The sequence below is a fragment of the Salmo trutta genome, chromosome 1 (assembly GCF_901001165.1).
Source record: "Salmo trutta chromosome 1, fSalTru1.1, whole genome shotgun sequence".
NCBI lineage: Eukaryota > Metazoa > Chordata > Actinopteri > Salmoniformes > Salmonidae > Salmo > Salmo trutta.
In genome coordinates, this window is record NC_042957.1 from 62,132,698 (window position 1) to 62,156,668 (window position 23,971).

Consider the following 23,971-nt stretch of genomic DNA (forward strand, 5'->3'; position numbering starts at 1 on the left):
TATGTCACAAATTTGCAAAAGGGACAATGTTACAAATGTGCAAAACATACAATATGTTATGAATTTGCTAAAAGTATGATAGGTTATGAATTCTAGCTATGTGGCTAACGTTAGCTAGGTTAGGGGTTAGGGGTAGGGTTAAGTTTAGGAGTTAGGTTAAAGGGTTAAGGTTAGGGTTAGGGGAAGGGTTACCTAAAAGGGCTATGGTTAGGGGCATGGTTAGCTAACATGCTAAGTAGTTGCAAAGTAGCTAAAAAGTAGTAAGTAGTTGAAAAGTTACTAATTAGCTAAAATGCTAAAGTTGTCCGTGATGAGATTCAAACTCACAACCTTTGCGTTGCTAGACATTTGCGTTATACACGCACCCATCCACCCCAACTTAAGTAATCATCTGTCTTATGTACCCATACCAAACGTAACATATGATACAAATTTGTGTGCCCTGAATTTACATGTACTATGTTAGGTCTAGTCTATGAGACCAGGCTGGATTACATAGATCTAATAAGCAAGTACTGTTTGCTTACAAACGTTTGAACCAGTCTTCAACTTAATATCTCTCATTCTTTGCAGATGGCATTGAAGCGGAATACTCCTTGCTCCTCTATGACATCATGGCTACAGTCTCTGCCCCCTCCTCTCCCTCTGTCCTCCACCACCTCCCAGAGCTCAACTTCTCCTCCTGCCTGTCCATCCATCCAGACCCTGAATGCCACCACACTGCCACCCCCCATCAACCCTCCCTCCTTTGGATTGTCCTGTTTCACCATGACCCTCGGTGGCCTCTCCAACCTAAGCGCCCAGGGCATCCTGGCCAAGTCCTATGTACGCTTCAGACAACGGTCCAAAGCTCCGTTCCTGCTGTTAGTGGGGGCTCTACTGCTAACCGACCTGGCTGGTAATTTGATCCCTGGTGCCTTTGCCCTCCATCTGCACCTGGGTCAGAGTCGGAGGCACAGGGTGGCTGCAGGGATGCGTGACACCACCGAGCCTGCCGGGATGTTCTGCCAACTGTTCGGTGCCAGCTTGGTGTTCTTCGGCCTGTGCCCTCTATTACTGGGCAGTGCCATGGCCGTGGAGCGTTGTATGGGCATTACCCAGCCCCTCCTCCACTCTGCCCTGATCACGGTGGCCCACATGCGTCTGGCTGTCCTCCTGCTGTCCTCCCTGGCCCTGCTGCTGGCCGGGCTCCCCCTGATGGACGTGGATAGTTACACAACCCAATTCCCTGGTACCTGGTGCTTTCTGACAGTCCACGGGCCGCTCTCCACGGCTGACACCAGCCTGGCCCTCACCTTCTCCGGCTTGGGGCTCACGGCGCTCAGCCTCTTCCTGATTTGTAACACCCTGAGCAGGCTGGCTCTGCTGCAGGCCAGGCTCAGCTCCCAGGGCATCAGGACAAACACTACAGCAGCACCAGGATGATATGAAAGAACCTCCTCCTCTCCCCTACGCTCGCTGGATGTAGAGATGATGGCTCAGTTGACAGTGATCACGATGGTGTCCTGTGTGTGCTGGAGCCCCTTTCTAGTGAGTAGCTAGAGCCTCCACTAACATTTGACCTTGTTTATACTGCAGATGGTTTAACATTGGTAGCCTGCTTATCGTAGACAAGGCTTTTGCTTGTTTAAACACAGACACACAAGTGTTTCTAAAATTAATAGTAGATTACAACATATTCCCCTCATTGATTCAGGCCTGTCTCATATACAGTGTGTCTTTCAATGCCCCCCATTGGCTTTTATGTCCCTGACATAGTGGCTTTTCTGTCCACCATCACCAGATCTCCATCTCTCTGCTGGTGGGTCAGTTCTGCCGCGGCGGGCGAGGCTCCAGCCACACGGTACGTCAGTCAGAGAGGCTGGTTCTGTTGGGCCTCCGCATGGCCACCTGGAACCAGATCCTAGACCCCTGGGTCTACATCCTGCTCAGACGGGCTGTGCTGCGCAGGGTCTTCCGCATCCTCCAGCCAGACTCCAGGTCCACCCCGACACAGAGCAGCTCCTGCACTACAGCCTCATGCAGACAGGGAATTGGACTACACTGACCCATGAATGTGTGTAAAGATATTCCCATTTGTGGTTACACTCTCTGTGATGAACTGAGTGAAGGGAGAACTCAAAACACCAAGTGAAACAGGTTTGAGATGCTGCACATCGATGCATAGGCCTACAGTACAAGAATGTGGACATATACTCATAGCAGAAGAGCAGTTGGCAATCATGGGATAGTCAACTCATAAACACATTAGAGATGTTTCACTTAGTTTGGTGACCTGTAAACACCTGCAAGCTTATCAGTCTCTAATTTGTACTACTGTATTTGTGTTGAAATGCTTCTAAACAGTGAAGAAGAGGCGAAGCGACAGGGTTTACTCCGCCCAAAATCTTTCCATGAAAATATGACCACGAAGTGAGGAATTTTTGAATGGTCAATGAGTGTCAAATTTGGTCAACAAAAAAATGTAATTGCTCATTTGCTACGTGAGGCTTATTTGATCGAATACACATTTTGTAATGGTTAGGTTGTTACACGTGGTATTTCGGCAACTTTGAAAAAAAGTACTTTATATCAGAGTTATGCCTGTTGTTCGCACGCTTTTTCTGCCCTCTCATTGCCTAGAATGGTCCCACCTGATCTCGCCTCCCGCACCTGCTTTCCATCTTTGAGGAGATGTATTTCCATTGTTAGAGCGGCCACTTGACTGTCTTGTCAATATAATAGATTGTCTTTGTTGTAACCCACCAGACTGTAATGTTTATGTTTACTTTAAATGGCCGCATGGAATTGCTTCATTGTGATTCAAAATAAATAGCTGCTCCTTCATAAAGTTTCATTTCAACATTTGTAGAACGAATTAGGCTACTGTAGAGGTCAAAACTATTTGACTCAAAAGGAAAGTATAGCCTACCTGAGTGCCTCTGTATGACAAAGTAGAGAATAGATCAGGGATTATTTCATCACACAGATATATCGTTTCAGTAGGATATCTGTATACAGTACACAGTATTTGTCTGAATGTGATTTAATATTCTCAATATGTAGCAACACTTGCAATCATTGGTCAACTGGATGAAGTGAACCTGAAACAGGCGGGTCAAGAGGCGGATTCCCCTTCGTCATCATAACATCGGCCAATGGGATTGAGTCGGTAATTCGATGAGGAGCAAATGGCTGAGTTCACAGAGAAAGGACGATACTATTAGGGCGGTGCTGTTGGTGGTCGTCGCAATGCAATAACATTCAATATGGAGTACATAGTTCTGTGAATCTTATATTTCGGCTACTACAAATAGATAAGTATCCATTAACTGTCTAGTCATTCCATCATTTAGTGAATCTGTTTCGGAATTCTTTAGAGAGCGTAGGCTATGTATTTGATGCATTGTTACATGAGAGGCGTTGTTCTGATAGCAATTTGGTGCGGTGACAGTTAAACTGTTGTTAACATTTAGATACGTATTAATGTAGCTATATTTCAAATTATAAATGTTATCCTTGCAACGAACTCAACAGCGTGTAGTGACGATTCTAATTTGTATACAAGCCTGGTAGTGGCTAAAGCGCTATTGAACGTATTGTAGAATACTCGGTTACTAGGTGAAAGGTTAGGGACATCGCTCTCAAATAGTTCGTCGTCGGGTCGTGTATGATCATAGGTAAGAGACTAGGCCTACGCTCTGTAGGCAACGCTGCATTATATGATAACATTTTTGCACAGTGCACTTTAACTAGCCTGCCCAAAACAACAAATAAATCACTGTTCAAACACCAACTATACAGTATGTAATCCTATAAGCCATGCTATAAGGTCGAGGCTACCTCGCATTTAATTTTAATTCATTACACATATTTACTTTTTCACTGTTGAAATTAGTCAAGTTAGGTAGTCATTTACAGTCAAGTGAGTCATTTGTATAAGAGGGACTGGTCCAAAAGCACTCTTACCTCTCTGTCCTCCACTGCCACGTGTTGTACACCCTCTATCCTTACCCCTCTGCCATTACATTTTAACACCATGCTGTAGGCCTGTCTCTCTCACTTATCCCACCCTTATAACCCTTTGAAACTCGTCTCCTCCACTGCTAGGATGCGCAATGCAGCGAGTGCCTCTTTGTCTCTGGGATCGCTGGGTCTGCTGCGTCTCTTCGGGGTCCCCTGGTCCTGGAGCTTAGCAGCAGGCTTCGGGGTCTTTCTGGGCACAGGTGGTTGGAAGTACCTCTACATCGTAGTCCGTACTGCCAAAAGAGACCTAAAGTGAGTGCCTTTAATTTGTTAAGAATATGTAGTGTGCTTGCATCAACTTCTACTACTATAAAAAACACATTCAGACTGCTGAAGCAGGCACACACATTTTCTTCAGGAAATGTACCTTTTACTAGTTAGTCATCATCACTATAGGTAATGGTAAAATAGTAACATTCTCTCCCTAATCTCCCTCTCTGTACTCCTTCCAGTGGCCTTTATGTGTTGTTACGAGTCAAGATAGCCTTGTGGCACCACCTACGACGCAACAGCAATATCCCCTCCATCTTTGCCCAGACGGTGAAGCAGCACCCAAATAAACTCGCCCTCATCTACGATGCCACAGGAGAGACATGGACCTTCACCCAGCTGGACCTGCTGTCTAATGCTGTGGCCCAATGGGCTCTGGCCCAGGGCTGGGCCCCGGGGGATGTGGTGGCCCTCTTCATGGAGAGCCGGCCCTTGCAGGTGGCCCTCTGGCTGGGCCTGGCCAAGGTGGGGGTGGAGGCAGCACTCATCAACTTCAACCTGCAGAGGGATGCTCTCCTGCACTGTGTTGGAGTGTCTGCGTCCAGAGGGATCGTGTTCGGAGCCGAGCTGTCTGGTGGTAGGTGGGATTCAGAGATGGGGAAATGTGGGGTTTGGGGTCGGTATTCACAAAGCGTCTCAGAGTACGAGTGCTGATCAAGGATCGGGTCACTCCTCTTATTCATGATTTATGATTTAAAAGGCAAAACTGGTCCTAAATCAGTCAATGCAGGCTTCTTCTTGCAAGCATTCCAAAGATAATATCCAATGTTCTGATGGCCTGTTGCAATATTCCATCTCAGAATTCTGTCTCTGTACATCTGGGTGGGTCAACTGTCTGGCAACAGTCTTATGTCTGCTTATTTCAGACATCTAACTATCATTATAAAGCATTCCAACAATTTTTTTCTGATGGTCTGTTGCAATATTCCATCTCAGAGTTCTGTCTGTTGATTCTGTCTGGGTGGGTCGACATTCTGTCTGGCAGCAGTGTTCCGTCTGCTTATGTCAGTATTCTGTCTGGCTTTCTGTTTGTCTGGGTCAACAGTGATGTTCTGTCTGCTCATTTGTTTTGTTGCACTTTTATTGTCAACATTCTATGCATAATGCATCAGTGCACTATCTTTCTTGTAATTATGATTTGTCTGTTCTAGAGGTCGACCGACTATGGTTTTTCAACGCCGATACCGATTTATTGGAGGACCAAAAAAACCCGATATCGATTAATCGGCCAATTTAATATTTTTATTTATTTATTATATAATTTTTTTTATTTTTTATAATGACAATTACAACAATACTGAATGAACACTTATTTTAACTTAATATGATACATCAATAAAATCATTTTAGCCTCAAATAAATAATGAAACATGTTCAATTTGGTTTAAATCATGCAAAAACAAAGTGTTGGAGAAGAAAGTAAAAGTGCAATATGTGCCATGTAAGAAAGCTATCGTTTAAGTTCCTTAGTCAGAACATGAGAACATATGAAAGCTGGCGGTTCCTTTTAACATGAGTCTTCAATATTCCCAGGTAAGAAGTTTTAGGTTGTAGTTATTATAGGACTATTTCTCTCTATACGATTTGTATTTCATATACCTTTGACTATTGGATGTTCTTATAGGCACTTTAGTATTGCCAGTGTAACAGTATAGCTTCCATCCCTCTCCTCGCTCCTACCTGGGCTCGAACCAGGAACACATCGACAACAGCCACCCTCGAAGCAGAGCAAGGGGAACAACTACTCCAAGTCTCAGAGCGAGTGACGTTTGAAACGCTATTAGCGCGCACCCCACTAACTAGCTAGCCATTTCACATTGGTTACACCAGCCTAATCTCGGGAGTTGATAGGCTTGAAGTCATAAACAGCGCAATGCTTGAAGCATTGCGAAGAGCTGCTGGCAAAACGCATGAAAGTGCTGTTTGAATGAATGCTTACGAGCCTGCTGGTGCCTACCATCGCTCAGTCAGACTGCTCTATCAAATCATAGACTTAATTATAACATAATAACACACAGAAATACGAGCCTTAGGTCATTAATATGGTCGAATCCGGAAACTATCATCTCGAAAACAAAACGTTTATTCTTTCAGTGAAATACGGAACCGTTCCGTATTTTATCTAACGGGTGGCATCCATAAGTCTAAATATTCCTGTTACATTGCACAACCTTCATGTCATAATTACGTAAAATTCTGGCAAATTAGTTCGCAACGAGCCAGGCGGCCCAAACTGCTGCATATACCCTGACTCTGTTGCAAGAGAAGTGACACAATTTTCCTAGTTAAAATAAATTCATGTTAGCAGGCAATATTAACTAAATATGCAGGTTTAAAAATATATACTTGTGTATTGATTTTAAGAAAGGCATTGATGTTTATGGTTAGGTACACGTTGGAGCAACGACAGTCCTTTTTCGCGAATGCACACTGCATCAATTATATGCAACGCAGGACACGCTAGATAAACTAGTAATATCATCAACCATGTGTAGTTAACTAGTGATTATGATTGATTGATTGTTTTTTAGTTTAATGCTAGCTAGCAACTTACCTTGGCTTCTTACTGCATTCGCGTAACAGGCAGGCTCCTCGTGGAGTGCAATGTAAGGCAGGTGGTTAGAGCGTTGGACTAGTCAACTGTAAGGTTGCAAGATTGAATCCCCGAGCTGACAAGGTAAAAATCTGTCGTTCTGCCCCTGAACAAGGCAGTTAACCCACCGTTCCTAGGCCGTCATTGAAAATAAGAATGTGTTCTTAACTGACTTGCCTAGTTAAATAAAGGTGAAAAAATAAAATTATTGGTCAAATCGGTGTCCAAAAATACCGATGTCCGATTGTTATGAACTTGAAATCGGCCCTAATTAATCGGCCATTCCGATTAATCGGTCGACCTCTAGTCTCTTCCCTTGACCAGGTAGTTAATCGATAACTACCTTTCAATGATGTATTCACTCTCCCAGTGAAAGTCCCCTTCTGAAATATCCTGTGGCTCGCTCCTCTACTCTGCCTCTTCTATCCCTCTCCGTCTTCTATCCCTCTCCCTCAACTCTTCTATCCCTCTCCCTCTTCTATCCCTCTCCGTCTTCTATCCCTCTCCGTCTTCTATCCCTCTCCCTCTTCTATCCCTCTCCCTCTTCTATCCCTCTCCCTCAACTCTTCTATCCCTCTCCGTCTTCTATCCCTCTCCCTCAACTCTTCTATCCCTCTCCCTCAACTCTTCTCTCCCTCTTCTATCCCTCTCCCTCTTCTATCCCTCTCCCTCAACTCTTCTATCCCTCTCCCTCTTCTATCCCTCTCCCTCTTCTATCCCTCTCCCTCAACTCTTCTATCCCTCTCCCTCTTCTATCCCTCTCCCTCTTCTATCCCTCTCCCTCTTCTATGCCCCTACTCTCCCTGTACTCTCCCTATCCCTCTTCTATTCCTATTCTATCCCTCTACTCTCCCTATCCCTCTTCTATTCCTGTTCTATCCCTCTCCCTCCATCTCTCTCCCATCATCTCTCTCCTTTCTTTCTCCCCCTTTCTCTCTGCCTCTCTTTCCTCTATTTCTCGCACTCCTCTATCTATCTCTCTCCCTCCTCTCTTTTGTCTCCACAGCCATGTTGGAGGTGAGCTCATCCCTGAGCCCGTCGATGGTGCGGTTTTGTACAGGAGAGCTCAGTGTAGACTGTCTGGCCTCCCTGGCTGCCCAGAATCTGGACTATATCCTGGCCTCGGCCCCTACACTGCCCCCTCCTCCCTGCATCCCACCCAAGAGCTTCAATGGTGAGTGTCCTCCTTTCCCTCACATCTTATTGTTCATCCAGTCTCCTATATCTTACAGATACCTGTGGCTGGACACTTATTTTGAAGCATTTCAGAATGTAATATTGTGTATAACATCATAATACTACACACTACTATGCTCTCTTGCTGCCAAGGTAACATATACCTCACAATCTCTGGCCAGTCTCCAACAAGATAAAATGTATCTCGTCATATGTAAAACAGTTTAGCTGGAGTCCACAACTATCTGCTAATACCCATCTCACATTGACAGCTTAGTAGGTCAGAGCTGACAGGTAAAATGAGCCCACATGAAAAAAAAAAGGATCTGTATGCATGGAGTGTTTTCCAAATGAATATTCCACTGTCATCCTCACTTTTTCAAGTGAAATAAAACAGTTCAGTCACTTTTCCTTGTCACTCACTGTCTCACTCAGACAAAGAGCTGTAATTACCAAGACTAAATTGGAAGCTCTTTCCCTAAGATGATTGATCCATCCCAATTTCCTGGTGATTTTGTATTCTACTCAGTCCTGGTTATTTTTTGGTATCCGTGTCACAGATTCAATCTAGGGCAGATGTGGCTTTGATTGACAGCTCCAGGTGTCAGCTGAGCTTTGAGTAAATTATGTGTTGTTAGTATGAACTTATCTCCAGGGCATATTAACTTCTCCTCACATACCCTCAGCCAATTCCATGTATTTTATTTATCCCAGTACTAGCGTACCTGATTTAACCTGTCAACTAATCATCAAGCCCTTGATTAGATGTATCAGGCCTTCTGAGTGGCGCAGCGGTCTAAGGCACTGCATTGCAGTGCTAGAGGCGTTACTGCAGACCCTGGTTCGTTCCCAGGGCCGTGATCGGGAGTCCCATAGGGCAGCGCACAATTGGCCCAGCATCGTCTGGGTTAGGGGAGGGTTTGGGGGGGTAGGCCATCATTGTAAATAAGAATTTGTTCTTAACCGACTTGCCTAGTTAAATAAAGGTTAAAAATAGAGTTGAAGTCGGAAGTTTACATACACCTTAGCCAAATGCATTTAAACTCAATTCCTAACATTTAATCCTAGTAAAAATTCCCTGTCTTAGGTCAGTTAGGATCACCACTTTATTTTAAGAATGTGAAATGTCAGAATAATAGTAGAGATGATTTATTTCAGCTTTCATTTCTTTCATCACATTCCCAGTGGGTCAGACGTTTACATACACTCAATTAGTATTTGTTAGCATTGCCTTTAAATTGTTTAACTTGGGTCAAACGTTTCAGGTAGCCTTCCACAAGCTTCCCACATTAAATTGGGTGAATTTTGTCCCATTTCTCATGACAGAGCTGGTGTAACTGAGTCAGGTTTGTAGGCCTCCTTGCTCGCACACGCTTTTTCAGTCCCGACCACAAATTTTCTATAGGATTGAGGTCAGGGCTTTGTGATGGCCACTTCAATACCTTGACTTTGTTGTCCTTCAGATATTTTGTCACAACTTTGGAAGCATGCTTGTGGTCATTGTCCATTTGGAAGACCAATTTGCGACCAAGCTTTACCTTCCTGACTGATGTCTTGAGATGTTGCTTCAATATACCCACATAATTTTCCTACCGCATGATGCCATCTATTTTGTGAAGTGCACCAGTCCCTCCTGCAGCAAAGCACCCCCACAACATGATGCTGCCACCCCCGTGCTTCACGATGGGGATGGTGTTCTTCGGCTTGCAAGCCTCCCGCTTTTTCCTCCAAACATAACGATGGTCATTATGGCCAAACAGTTCTATTTTTGTTTCATCAGACCAGAGGACATTTCTCCAAAAAGTACAATCTTTGTCCGCATGTGCAGTTGCAAACCGTAGTCTGGCTTTTTTTATGGCAGTTTTGGAGCAGTGGCTTCTTCCTTGTTGAGAGCCCTTTCAGGTTATGTTGATATAGGACTCGTTTTACTGTGGATATAGAGACTTATGTACCTGTTTCCTCCAGCATCTTCACAGGGTCCTTTGCTGTTGTTCTGGGATTGATTTGCACTTTTCGCACCAAAGTACGTTCATCTCTAGGAGACAGAATGCGTCTCCTTCCTGAGCGGTATGACGGCTGCGTGGTCCCATGATGTTTATACTTGCGAACTATTGTTTGTACAGATGAACGTGGTACCTTCAGGTGTTTGGAAATTGCTCCCAAGGATGTACCAGACTTGTGGGTGGAGGTCTACAATTTTTTTCTGATGTCTTGGCTGATTTCTTTAGATTTTCCCATGATGTCAAGCAAAGAGGCACTGAGTTTGAAGGTAGGCCTTGACATACATCCACAGGTACACCTCCAATTGACTCAAATGATGTCAATTAGCCTATCAGAATCTTCTAAAGCCATGACATAATTTTCTGGAATTTTCCAAGCTGTTTAAAGGCACAGTCAACTTAGTGTATGTAAACTTCTGACCCACTGAAATTGTGATACAGTGAAATAATCTGTCTGTAAACAATTATTGGAAAAATGACTTGTCATGCACAAAGTAGATGTCCTAACCGACTTGCCAAAACTACAATTTGTTAACAAGAAATTTGTGGAGTTTTAATGACTCCAACCTAAGTGTCTGTAAACTTCTGACTTCAACTGTATATATTTATTTATTTTTATCAGGTGTACTAGAATGGGAATAAATTGAATAAGTGGAACAGGCTGGGAGTACTCAAGGAGAGGTTTGGGAAACTTACTCTAGGGTATTGCTTAGTCAATCTCGGGCATATCAGTGGGCAGCCCAGTCAGTCAACTGGCCATCCCGGAGAGTATTACAGTGAGGGAAAAATGTATTTGATCCCCTGCTGATTTTGTATGTTTGCCCACTGACAAAGAAATTATCAGTCAATAATTTTAATGGTAGGTTTATTTGAACAGTGAGAGACAGAATAACAACAAACAAATCCAGGAAACGCATGTCAAAAATGTTATAAATTGATTTGCATTTTAATGAGGGAAATAAGTATTTGAGAGGGGGTCAATCAGAAAGATTTCTGGCTCGCAGGTGTCTTTTATACAGGTAACGAGCTGAGATTAGGAGCACACTCTTAAAGGGAGTGCTCCTAATCTCAGTTTGTTACCTGTATAAAAGACACCTGTCCACAGAAGCAATCAATCAATCAGATTACAAACTCTCCACCATGGCCAAGACCAAAGAGCTCTCCAAGGATGTCAGGGACAAGATTGTAGACCTACACAAGGCTGGAATGGGCTACAAGACCATCGCCAAGCAGCTTGGTGAGAACATGACAACAGTTGGTGCGATTATTCGCAAATGGAAGAAACACAAAAGAACTGTCAATCTCCCTCGGCCTGGGGCTCCATGCAAGATCTCACCTCGTGGAGTTGCAATGATCATGAGAACGGTGAGGAATCAGCCCAGAACTACACAGGAGGATCTTGTCAATGATCTCAAGGCAGCTGGGACCATAGTCACCAAGAAAACAATTGGTAGCACACTACGCCGTGAAGGACTGAAATCCTGCAGCGCCCGCAAGGTCCCCCCTGCTCAAGAAAGCACATATACATGCCCGTCTGAAGTTTGCCAATGAACATCTGAATGATTCAGAGGACAACTGGGTGAAAGTGTTGTGGTCAGATGAGACCAAAATGGAGTTCTTTGGCATCAACTCAACTCGCCGTGTTTGGAGGAGGAGGAATGCTGCCTATGACCCCAAGAACACCATCTCCACCGTCAAACATGGAGGTGGAAACATTATGCTTTGGGGTTGTTTTTCTGCTAAGTAGACAGGACAACTTCATCGCATCAAAGGGACAATGGACGGGGCCATGTACCATCAAATCTTGGGTGAGAACCTCCTTCCCTCAGCCAGGGCATTGAAAATGGGTCGTGGATGAGTATTCCAGCATGACAATGACCCAAAACACATGGCCAAGGCAACAAGGGAGTGGCTCAAGAAGAAGCACATTAAGGTCCTGGAGTGGCCTAGCCAGTCTCCAGACCTTAATCCCATAGAAAATCTGTGGAGGGAGTTGAAGGTTCGAATTGCCAAACGTCAGCCTCGAAGCCTTAATGACTTGGAGAAGATCTGCAAAGAGGAGTGGGACAAAATCCCTCCTGAGATGTGTGCAAACCTGGTGGCCAACTACAAGAAACGTCTGACCTCTGTGATTGCCAACAAGGGTTTTGCCACCAAGTACTAAGTTATGTTTTGCAGAGGGGTCAAATACTTATTTCCCTCATTAAAATGCAAATCAATTTATAACATTTTTGACATGTGTTTTTCTGGATTTTTTTGTTGTTATTCTGTCTCTCACTGTTCAAATAAACCTACCATTAAAATTATAGACTGATCATTTCTTTGTCAGTGGGCAAATGTACAAATTCAGCAGGGGATCAAATACTTTCTTCCCTCACTGTATGGAGATGCAGGGGTTTTGCTAAATGGGCTATCTGGGGTCTCTGTGCTCTCATTTAGATGTGGTGTGAGGACAGTGTGAGTGGGTGTCCGCATCTTGGTTTGCGTGGGTACCAGTTACCACTTGTCTCTCTGTTGTTGTGATTGTCAGTCTCACTGTTGTAAATAGAATGTGTTGTTTCAGTCATGTTATTTAACCTTCCCTTCCTCTCTCCATCCTCCCCTGCTTCCCTCTTCCCTCCCTTCCTTTTATACTTCCTCCACCCTCCCATTTCCCCCCTTCCTTCTCTTCTCCTTCTCTTCACCCTTTCCTCTCCATCCTCCCCCACAACCACCAACCTCAACAGATCGTCTGTTCTATATATACACCTCAGGCACCACAGGACTCCCTAAAGCTGCCATAGTGGTGCACAGTCGGTGAGTCTCTGTCTCAGCATCCTAATATCCAGCAGCGATACACTTGTCTGGTGTGTTTCTGCGTATGATGATTCCCAATGCTATCGCTTAGCACCCACTGCATTCATGTATTTGATTATTGAATCCTTTTTGTATTGTTCTATCTTCAGGTATTACCGTATCGCTGCTTTTGGATACCATGCTTTCCGCATGCGCCGGGATGACATCATCTACGACTGCCTTCCCCTCTACCACTCTGCAGGTGTGTGTGTCTTCTCTTCATTCATCTCTCCATCTTTTGCTTCTGTCCCACCACCTTCCACCGTCTTTCAGGAGTCATTTGGTTTGGTCTGACAGTATGGTCCTGATTCTGCTCCTCAACCTGTCACCCTCACTGGCTGTCCAATGTTCCTCTCCTGTACAGGTAACATCATGGGTGTAGGCCAGTGTCTCATCAATGGACTCACTGTGGTGGTGAAGAAGAAATTCTCAGCCAGTCGCTTCTGGGAAGATTGCATCAAGCACAACTGCACTGTAAGTAGAAAAAAGCTTATGGATCCTTTTCTTTGAGCATAGGAAGAACATCCTGACTCTTGAGTGGTCGATGTGCAGCTATAAGATTTTTGATTGAAACCCGCATTGAATTTAAATCTGATGTCTACGCTGTTCCCCATCCATCCACTAGGTGGTGCAGTACATAGGGGAGATCTGTCGCTACCTGCTGTCCCAGCCGGTGCGGCCATCTGAGAAGGGTCACCGGGTTCGCCTGGCGGTGGGGAATGGGCTGCGCCCTAGCGTCTGGGAAGCCTTCACCGAGCGCTTTGGGGTGGCCCAGGTTGGGGAGTTCTACGGAGCCACCGAATGCAACTGTAGCATCGCCAACATGGACGGCAAGGTAGGGGTCATGGGAAATGTTGTCAACTGCCTCAATCAACAAGTATGTAAATAATAGAGAGCAATATATTTTTGCTAAAGACTGCGACTTTTATAGAGCCACAACACAATGTGGTGTACCTCAAGGATCTATTCTTTGGCCATTATTATTTCATATTTACATAAAAGGATCTTCCTGTGGTATCAAATACTTTTTATGTCTTCTCCACTGACAAGGTGGGAGCTTGTGGGTTCAACAGCCGCATCCTGCCCAATGTGTACCCAATCCGCCTCATGAAAGTGGATGAGGAGACCACGGAACTGGTGAGGGACAGGCACGGCCTGTGTGTGCCCTGCCGTCCTGGTAAGTAAATGGGCACCGATATCGAAAATCAACATTTTTAGACACGATATTGATAAATATAGGACTTTTACAAAACCAACTGTGTGTGTGAATGTTAACCTGGGTAACTGTAAAGCATCTTGTGAAAAATGTATGTAAAAAGGGATTCATAACTACACTTGGATAGATTGACCTCTCGATGTACGACTCCTCTCTTCAGGGGAGCCAGGGCTGCTGGTGGGAAGGATCAACCAACAGGACCCGCTACGGAGGTTTGATGGCTATGCCAACCAGGATGCCACCAGAAAGAAGATCGCCAACAACGTCTTCAAGAAAAATGACTCGGCATATCTGTCAGGTAAACCCACAGGCCCTTAGTGTGATTAAACAATAATTATGGATTTAATGTTTACTTCGATTATCATACTTGGAATTAATGCTTTTATATCAGTCCTTATCTTTACCACAATGTAATGTGTAATCAACTCACCTCTCTCTACCTCCTCCCAGGGGATGTGTTGGTGATGGATGAGCTGGGCTACATGTACTTCCGGGACCGCAGTGGGGACACGTTCCGCTGGAGAGGAGAGAACGTCTCCACCACCGAGGTGGAGGGAACACTGAGTGGTCTGCTGGGCCAGGCCGATGTGGCTGTGTATGGGGTAGCTGTACCAGGTGAGATGAAGTTCACATTATGTGCACCATGTTACATGTATGATAGTGACAGGAGGTGAAACCAGGAGTTACTCTCCACTTGAAGGCCCAGTGCAGTCAAAATTCTGTTTTCCTGTGTTTTGTATCATTGTACAGCTGATGAAACAAACTCTGTAAAAGTGTTAACAAAATTGACCAGTGCTATTTCCTGATAGTTGTTGGTTGAAAATATAATCTACACAGGAACTTCTAATCAGCAGGTATCATCACCAGGTGGTAATTCTAGTTAATCGACCAATAAGAGTTCCAAACCTTTCTGCCAGTAACAGCTAGTTTTCAGTTGTCTCCTCTCCACTCAAACCACTCCCAGGCAAAATTCTAGCTTGAGAAAGAGTTTTTTGCTAAAAATAAGCTATTAATTTACATTTTAATGGAAAAATATTACTATTGTACTTAATTGTTACCCAGAAATGATTTGATATTGATGTAAAAACAGCTGAATTGGGCCTTTTAAATGTTGATTTGACAGCATTGTCCCTGTTAAATAAATGTAAAAATCGACCAGTCAACAGGGAAGTTGAGGGATTAGGAAGACTTGTCTTTGGCCCTTTGCAGCATGGTGTTGTGAAAAGCCTGACGTGTATGTTTGTCTCCCCATAGATGTGGAAGGGAAGGCAGGGATGGCTGCCATCGCAGACCCAACAGGGACATTTGACTGTGATGCGTTCCTGCGAGGGGTCCAACAGGCCCTGCCTCCTTACGCCCGCCCTGTGTTCCTACGCATCTCCCCACAAGTAGACACCACAGGTGAGTGGACTGGACACAAGGCTAATTCTAATGTGAAATATTGATCAATTGTATTTTTTATAAGGCCTTGCATGAAGCATCTAATGCTCATTCCAAGAAAAATTAAATATATTAATGACCTATTTTCTTTGTTTCCCTCCTCCTAGGTACCTTTAAAATCCAGAAGACCCGGTTGCAGAGGGAGGGATACGATCCACGCTTATCAACTGACCAGATCTACTTTTTGAACTCCAGAGCAGGGCGTTATGAGGCTGTGAATGAGGAGCTACACAGTGCTATAGTGGAGGGTAGAATGGCTCTATGAGATGGACTACTTTAAGCTGGGTTTACACAACACGTTTATGAGGCTGCTTTGAGCCACAGCTTGTTGTAGCTACGTTAAATCTAACCACATAACTGTTTTCGCGAGACACATTGGTATGGACAATCCTCACAACCAAGTGAGGAATCTTGTAGTGTGACCCCTGTCTGTGCCACTACGTTGGCAAGACAACAAAATACTACAGGAAAGACTGTCGTTTAGTGCGAGAGGTTCAGCCATGTTAGGATTTTGAAAGTCATGTAGTGCACACCCGGCTTTAGGAAAGTGACTGTCAAGGTGTCAGATACTGGAGACTGATATGCTGGAGTGGAAAAGCCTTATCATGCCGTTACAATGCGTTATAAGACTTGTCATAAGCATGCGTGACCCCTTATGTCTTATCAACTCATAATGATCCTGTCTAAACATCCGGCAATTTTTTGTCAGTTGATATTTTCATATGTTGTGAAAAATAACATAGTATAAGCCTTATTATAAAGGCTCATCTGTGCTTAGAACATGTTATAAAGCATTACACCTGCAGGCTTTAAGTAGTGTTATTGCTGAAGTCTCCATGTATCAGTGTTTGTCCCTACACCAGCTCCCTGGATCTAGTCAGATCTGGGGACCGAAGAGCTACTGATCAATCAATAGGGAAACCTTAGTACTGTTACAAAACCATGTTTTAACACTGTATCAATAACGTCCAAGGACGAGCTTGGATTTATATGTTTCTTAGTTTAGCCAAATGAAAACGTTCAAGCCTTCAACACTACGATGCACATAGAGTAGAGCAAGTTTTCACTTGAAACCAGGACGTCTGTTACAATGAGAGTGTAAAAGAGCTGGGACTGAATATACCACAGTCGTTGAGATACCAGTCTCTTGAAGAAGATTGTGTTCCAGGCTATTTGCTCCCAACCTTGTAATAGTATTGTGCCACCATGTAAAGAACAAAATCCTGAACAGGTTTTAGCAGTACTTGAGTGTCCATGTTGGATGAGGTGTTGCTACCAGTGTGTTAGTAGTATGATAGAACATTCCGCAGCTGAACATGCCTCTTATTCCAAACACTAACTGTAGGAGTTTCCATTGTGAGATTACATTTTTTATGTAAAACTAAACCCGATTACGTAACATGTTTGAAGTAATGGATGATATGTACTGACTGACCACTCAGGTTCACACACATTATGTGCCTTGTGGGAACCCTGTGGAAGCCCTGTGGGAGCCCTGTGTGTCCTGGAACTATTGGGGGTTTATGCTTAACCTGACTAAGGAACTCCAATACATAAGAAAGAACATTATTTAAACAATATCTTGAAAATCTGTCAATTAGTCAGCGATCATGGTTGCCCTATTATTATGTAATAAAGCAATTTCTCAGAGTAATATTGTATATATAATTGATTGAACATTATTCTAGCTCTCCATTTTCATACATTTGTTTAGGTGTAACTCAGAATAAAGGTTTGTAAAAGACACCAGTGCTATGTTATTTTGTGATTCAGAACAGAGTTATAAGGGCTCTGGCATTCTAGGACAAACTTGTACCTTTTTAGGGCTGCTAACTAGTTTCAGGTCTACCGATTTAAAGACTTGCTACTTCTCAAGTCAACATGTACTCTGACTGTCCAAAACAATAGGAACACTTACTCTTTCCATGACAAAGATTAACCAGGTGAAAGCTATGATGCCTTATTTATATCACTTGTTAAATCCACTTCAATCAGTGTAGATGAAGGGGAGGAGACGGGTTAAAGAAAGACTTTTATGCCTTGAGACAATTGTGTATATGTGCTATTCAGAGAGTGAATGGGCAAGACAAATGGGGTACGGTAGTAGGTACCAGTGGCACCGGTTTGAGTGTGTTTAGAACTGCAATGCTGCTGGGTGTTTCACGCTCAACAGTTTCCTGTGTATATCAAGAATGATCCATCACCCAAAGGATATCCAGCCAACATGACACAACTGGGACACATTGGAGTCAACATGAGCCAGCATCCCTGTGGAATGCTTTCTACACCTTGTAGAGTCCATGCCCTAACGAATTGAGGCTGTTCTGAGGACAAAAGGGGTGCAACTCAATATTAGGAAGGTGTTCCAAATATTTGGTATACCATCTGTAGACACATAATACTCACAAACATAAGACCATTACATGCTTTATTCCAGACTGTCCCTTCCAAGTGATCAGCCTTCATCATCTAGAACTAGGTAGTAAACTCAACTGGATCTATCTGTAAGTAACTGAGCCTCCACTGCTTGTTAGTAATGAACCCCCAGCCCTCTAGAGCTCCACAGCAGCAGACAGCCGGACGGGCAGCAGTCTCAGTGGGTGTTCCTTACAGGCCGTGCAGAAGTAAGGAAACACCCGGGGTGAGATGAGGTCTGTAAAAGTATACAGGGGTGTCCTCTCCCGGGGGTCAAAGAAGGTCACCTTGCCCCTGTCCATGTCCAACACCACCCTGATGACCTGGGGCTCCTTCCTCATCATGGTCAAGGGTGCCCACGGTGCCGTGCACGCCTTGTGCTCGCCGTTGCGGAAGCGTATAGTCCAGAAGCCCTCGGCTGGCGTCAGCACGTGCTTGCCCTTCCTGTTGATGGACTCGCTGGCCACGCCTACCACCCAGTACGTGTTAGCCTTTACATCTACCTCCCAGCTGTGGCGGCCAGAGCAGAACCCCTCAGAGCCCAGTAACTCAGCGCTGATGTCAAACCTCTCGGGGTTGTTTGGGAGCTTGAAGACCTGGGAGCAGCACTGGACCACGGTCAGATCCTCAGACAGGATGAAGCAGCTAGCGGCTGTGTTGGGGTCCAGAGTCACAGGAGCTGGGGAGAGAGGAGAAGAGATGAGCCTCAAATGGAAGACAGAGATGATAGAAAGGGCAGAACTGAGATTAAATGAAATATATAGAATAACTTTATTTCCAGTGAGGAAACAGTACAGTCACTTCTACTGACTCATATTTCATTAATACTCACTATATTGAATGATGCTCTTCATCTTGTCCCAGATGTTGAACTTTACAGAACCCAGGTGCTTTGCCACATCAATCAGAGTTCCAGGAATCATCTTTGGATCCAGCGGCATATGCCAGGTTCTGGAATGACGACATTCAGTGATGAGTCATATCCTGTCTATTATACCAGCTAAAATATATCTTCTTTTACCATGAAATTGATGTATGATGGATTGTATCATATTTATTGCTATTTTGTGTCAAAGTAAAGTTCATTTTAACATGATGATCTGTTTTTATTAAAAAGGTAGACTCAGTGAAATGACATTGCCACGAGCAGCACCGCAGATATTGCGATGAGCGAGATGCAAGACTTTCACACAGTCATACACAGTATCAATGTGTGCATGGGTTCCCTTCATGCTGTTAGAGCGTGGTAGGGACCAAAACAGCTAAGAAGTTTAGCCTCGCGCTTCAACTCTCTTAGTTGTTGTATGCTGTTTACTTTGTGCACCTGCGTCATATCGCTGAGTCTACCTTTAAAGGCTCTTTTCAATCAGTTACGCTTAAGCCGACATCCGCATAGCGGTTGTTTTTGCGATGTCGGAGATGGAACTGTGTTAGAGCTGTCAAATACACAAGCGGTTCCTGGCATTACACCTAACGTGGACATTGCTATTGTCTGCACAGAGTCGCCTTGTTTACAATTTCGAATACTGGAGTTTGAGATATAATCTACACCTCAATTAGGCTGATACAAATCCTTATTATTTAGTTTTATGATTTTCTATTTGAGTGTCATTATTTCTATATTGCCTAAACTTTCTCATTTTAAACTTTCAACTTGTGAGGGGGGGGTGGGGTGGCTTTGTGACTATGATCAAGAGCATCTGCTCACCTTTCTGACAGCTCCAACACAGTTACACCTCCGACACCGCCAAACCATCAGCAATGCAGGTGTCGGCTATCGCTGGTTAAAGATCGATCTGATTGATTCTTGGCCTAAGTTAAGATAATAATTGAATCTGGAAACACACATTAGCCTTAGATGTGTCTGCCACATTCACTAGCTAGATGACTGTTTTCATTAGTATGTTATGGGCACATGATAGTGAGGCAGTATGGGTCTCTGTCTATTTTTGTATTTTGCCTCTGTTAGCTCATGACATCAACACATGGGTCAAACGAATGGCTATTCCTGACTCTACTTACCTCTTGATGATATCCTTGTAGTTCTGAAAAGCAAGTAAATGTATCACTTTTAGATGGACAGCTACAATATTCCACATGCATGTTATGTTTCTATATTTTAGTCTTTATTTTGCTCTGGGAATTCCCTTTGTACTGTAAGTAGGGTTTAACTTCATACTGTGTATACCTGTAAGAATGGGATGTCCTGAGACCTCATCTCTTGCTCTACGGTTCTGATGGTGTTTGAGAGGGACGTCAGTTCGTTGGACATCTCCTCAATCTTCTCCTTTAGAAGCAGACTCTTTTGATCCTCCTCTGCCTTCAGAACATTCAATCTGGCTGCCTCCTCATCTCTCAGGAACTGGTGAAGGGTTTCAAACTCATCCTTTATCTGCCTTTCAGTATGCTCAACCTGGTTCTGGAATTAGACATGTTTAGACATGAAAGACCTGGAACACTCAATGAACCCAGGTTACATTACTGATGATGTGTTCCATCAGCATTAGAAGATGTATTGATCCAGATAGGACACCATCAAAATCTTTCTAAAGTGCTAGAAATACAATACCCCACCTTGATGTGCTCTGCCGTTTGATCACAGACGACCATAGCCTTCTTGAACAGCTGCAGCTTCTCCTTCAATGGGGTCAATGCAGTCTTGAGTTCCTCCTGGAATGTAATGGCAAGATATTTACACTTTAACATATACTACAGGGTCAGGCTGGCCATAAGCCAGGCTGTCAACAGCACAATGTGTTGGTTTCATCTGTCAGGTACCGCTGCATCGCAGCCCAATCACAGCATTCAGCTGCATGTGTAAAAGTTCCCAATACCTCCTTGACTGAAAGATCCAGATCAATTGATAGCTGGACCTAGCTAATGCCACGGCAACATTAATATGTGACTGAGGGACAGAGAGTGTGGAGACGATGATGAAACAAAAGACTACACACAGATTCAGAAAGTCAACGTGCCAGAGCAATGTAGAAAGTTTGGACATTGAGTTTTCTGCATTGAGGCACACTGAATCTCATGATCCATGCTCTGTTGATGTTGTCTTTGAGTATTAAATTCTAACATTAAAATGTTTCTTGTTCCTAAAACAGGGTCAAAGACAGCTGGTGGGCCAGGGGAGGAGGGGAATGTAGAGGGGTACACTTGAGAGACCTGGGATCTGGTTTCATTCCTCCCAGGGGCCCAAGCATCGACCAACCCAACATATGAATCTATTAATAGAATGATCAACTTTTCCAAACCCCCCTGTTAACCATCCCACTGTGTCAAAGATGGTTTCTATAACACACACATTTTTACAAAACAAAACTGCCAAACAAAAAACTAAAATAGTAATATTTTCCTTTTCATGATGAAAGAAGTGCTGCTGGTTTAGCATCTTGTGAAAGTTTTGGGCAAGTTATTTGACAATGCGGGCGGTAAAGGATGGCAGCCGGAGGTTAGATGAGACTGAACGTACAGATGAAAGTTAGTTTCCCTCTGACAAGCAAAGTTAAGAGCGAGGGTATGGCTGATGAGAGACACATTCAGTGACAGTGACACTGATGACACGGTGAAGACAACCAAGGTTGTGCTCGCCTACCTTACAGTCGTGTGCACCTTCCCCAATGGGGTAGAGCCTGTGCCCCTTGTGTACCACCGATGTCTGGCACGCAACACAGATGGGCTGCAGATCGTCCAGACAGAAGAGTGAGAGTGTCTCTCCGTGTTCCTTACACACCATAGGGTTATTCCTGCTGCTCATCTCCTTCTTGAAGGACTCGCAGGTCTTCTCCAGAATGGTGTTTACCACAATATCATTCATGGAGGAACGTCTCCAGCATAGAGGGCAGAAGTGGCAGTCGTCCTCACCATCCTGGGTACTCCAGCTGTCTTGAAGGCATGCTTTACAGAACCTGTGTCTGCAGGAGAGCACAACGGGCTGGTTGAAGATAATTCCACAGACGGGGCAGGAGAGATTGTCTTGGCGGTGCCTGGACGTCATTCTGCCTGTCAGGTTTTTAAAACAGGGCTGGAGCAGCAGCAGGGTCAGATAAGGTTACTATGCTCCTCCCACCGCTGTTGCTGGGGTCTACCTCAGTTAAACTTTAATGCTTAAAGGAAATGAATATGTCCATAGGGCTTCCATCGGCTTGAGTAGTGGATATGCAAATAAACACCTCCCACTGCATGATAAATCACAGCTATCCACCAGATATCTTTGAAGGAAGACCAGAGAGCGAGTGATAGTCCCATTTCATTGACGCAGTGTTCTGAGATCAGTGTTGTTGGAAAGGGGGGAGATTGGCACGTCAGAGTGATGATGCAAGGGGGTCTGCCTTATACAGCCAATAACATTTTGATGAGGGTGATGCAATAATCATTTGATCATTTAATAAGTCACAAGACTGGTGGGGCCAGCGTATTCCATAAGAATGATACGGTCCGTCTGGGATGTCTGGGAAGAAACACAATAACCAAGAAAAGATGGGAAGATGGTGAGTATTAATAGATGGAGAGAATGTATTAGGTGGGAGGGAGGAGGGTAAGAAAATACACCTCCACTGACCCCTGCAAAGTTTTCCACAGTCCAACTTAGCCTTGACTAAGTGCTGGGTCTAACATTTGACAAATCCCTGTCCTAAAAACAGCCCAGGGTGTCTTAAAATACTAAATTGTTGTACAAACGGGCCATAATTTACTTTATTTTTTATTTTGTCCTAAATAAGTCCATTTAAGTCACTGTAAATTACTAACCTGCATTTGTTGGTAACACTTTACCCAAAGCCTACAGGTATAATTTGTAAGACCTATAATGTCTTAAAAGTATAGTTTGCTTTTTTAAAATGTTGCTCATTTTCAACCTAGGGTGTTGTTGTTTCTGGATGTTACTAAATAACCAGCAAGCTCATTTAAAAACGGTTTGGTGGAAACAACAGCACCCTAGGAAAGTTGAAAATAAGCCAAACTTTTAAAAAAGCAAACTATCCCTTTAATGTATTCATTTTGTTGTTCTGTCCAGCTTTCTGGTGCCTGACGCTCTCATTCAAATCAGAATCATGGATTTTATAAGAGGAACATCAAAACAGCAACACTTTTGGGCACACTTAGGTACTATTTATTGGGGACGAAGTCATTAAAGTTTAGTAGCATTTAGCTGAATGTGCATTCTGGTTGCCGAAACCATTATTATAGTAACCTAATAGTTTGGGTAGTGGGAGTTAGCTCACAAGGATCAACTCCTGCACTGGGAATAGATTTAAACACTAAATAGATTTGCTGTCGCGGCTTACCTTGCAGTCCACCACTGCCTCAGCTATTGGGTACACTTTGTGATCCTTATGGTAAACTGACCAATGATAATCACAGATAGGCTGTAGGTCTGTGACACAGAAGATCTTCAGTTTGTCCCTGTGTTCCTCACACATTCTCCGAGGACCTCCAGGGTAGTCGATAATGCACAGAGGACATATTTCAGAACCCTGCTCCTCCCAGAACTCATCCAGACAGAGATTGCAGAAGCTACAGCCACAGGTATGACAGCTGAGAACCACGGGAACAGAGAAGACCTTTCTACATACAGCACAGGAGAGATCATCATCCTCCAGGAGAGTGGAAGCTTTGGCCTCCATTCTCCCACAGAGCTAGAGCTGGACTCCGGTATGCATCTATAATAGGCCGTAGTGGCTCAGATATGGTTACGCTGGCCTGTGAGCCTTCGCCCCTCTGACATTTATTTTACTCCAAGCTTTGTAAATCAAGTGTGAACTTGATATTCAGCCCAAGTGAATATCTACAGTGCCTTGCAAAAGTATTCAACCCCCTTGGCGTTTTTCCTATTTTGTTGCATTACAAACTGTCAATTAAATTGATTTTTATTTGGATTTCATGTAATGGACATACACAAAATAGTCCAAATTGGTGAAGTGAAATGAAAAAAATTACTTGTTTTACAAAATGTAAAAACGGAAAAGTGGTGTGTGTATATGTATTCACCCCCTTTGCTATGAAGCCCCTAAATAAGAT

General features: G+C 43.9%; 2 protein-coding genes and 1 pseudogene across 3 annotated transcripts; 2 read left to right on the plus strand and 1 right to left on the minus strand.

Annotated features, from left to right (window-relative positions):
* The first annotated feature begins 606 nt into the window (after positions 1-606).
* Positions 607-2,245, plus strand: LOC115196518 (prostaglandin E2 receptor EP1 subtype-like; annotated as a pseudogene).
* Positions 2,246-3,186: 941 nt separating this feature from the next.
* Positions 3,187-17,281, plus strand: LOC115204491 (long-chain fatty acid transport protein 1-like). The gene is made up of 13 exons (XM_029770116.1): positions 3,187-3,659; positions 4,090-4,257; positions 4,458-4,852; positions 7,875-8,042; positions 12,771-12,840; positions 12,990-13,081; positions 13,244-13,353; positions 13,505-13,714; positions 13,930-14,056; positions 14,256-14,393; positions 14,546-14,710; positions 15,350-15,496; positions 15,643-17,281. The coding sequence occupies exons 2-13, from the start codon at positions 4,091-4,093 to the stop codon at positions 15,798-15,800; spliced, it is 1,947 nt and encodes a 648-aa protein (XP_029625976.1). The 5' UTR covers positions 3,187-3,659; position 4,090; the 3' UTR covers positions 15,801-17,281.
* A 665-nt stretch (positions 17,282-17,946) lies between these two features.
* Positions 17,947-23,609, minus strand: LOC115204496 (zinc-binding protein A33). Of its 2 annotated transcripts, XM_029770129.1 has the most exons (7): positions 23,239-23,609; positions 21,549-22,403; positions 20,525-20,620; positions 20,139-20,369; positions 19,973-19,995; positions 18,783-18,901; positions 17,947-18,629 (listed from the first exon to the last, which is right to left on the minus strand). In XM_029770129.1, exons 2-7 carry the CDS (start codon positions 21,948-21,950, stop codon positions 18,088-18,090), a joined length of 1,413 nt encoding a protein of 470 aa, XP_029625989.1. In that variant the 5' UTR covers positions 21,951-22,403; positions 23,239-23,609; the 3' UTR covers positions 17,947-18,087. The 2 variants fall into 2 exon arrangements, with proteins under 2 accessions (XP_029625989.1, XP_029625998.1); XM_029770138.1 differs by lacking the exon at positions 21,549-22,403 and having other exon boundaries at positions 23,239-23,598.
* Between the last annotated feature and the right edge of the window lie 362 nt (positions 23,610-23,971).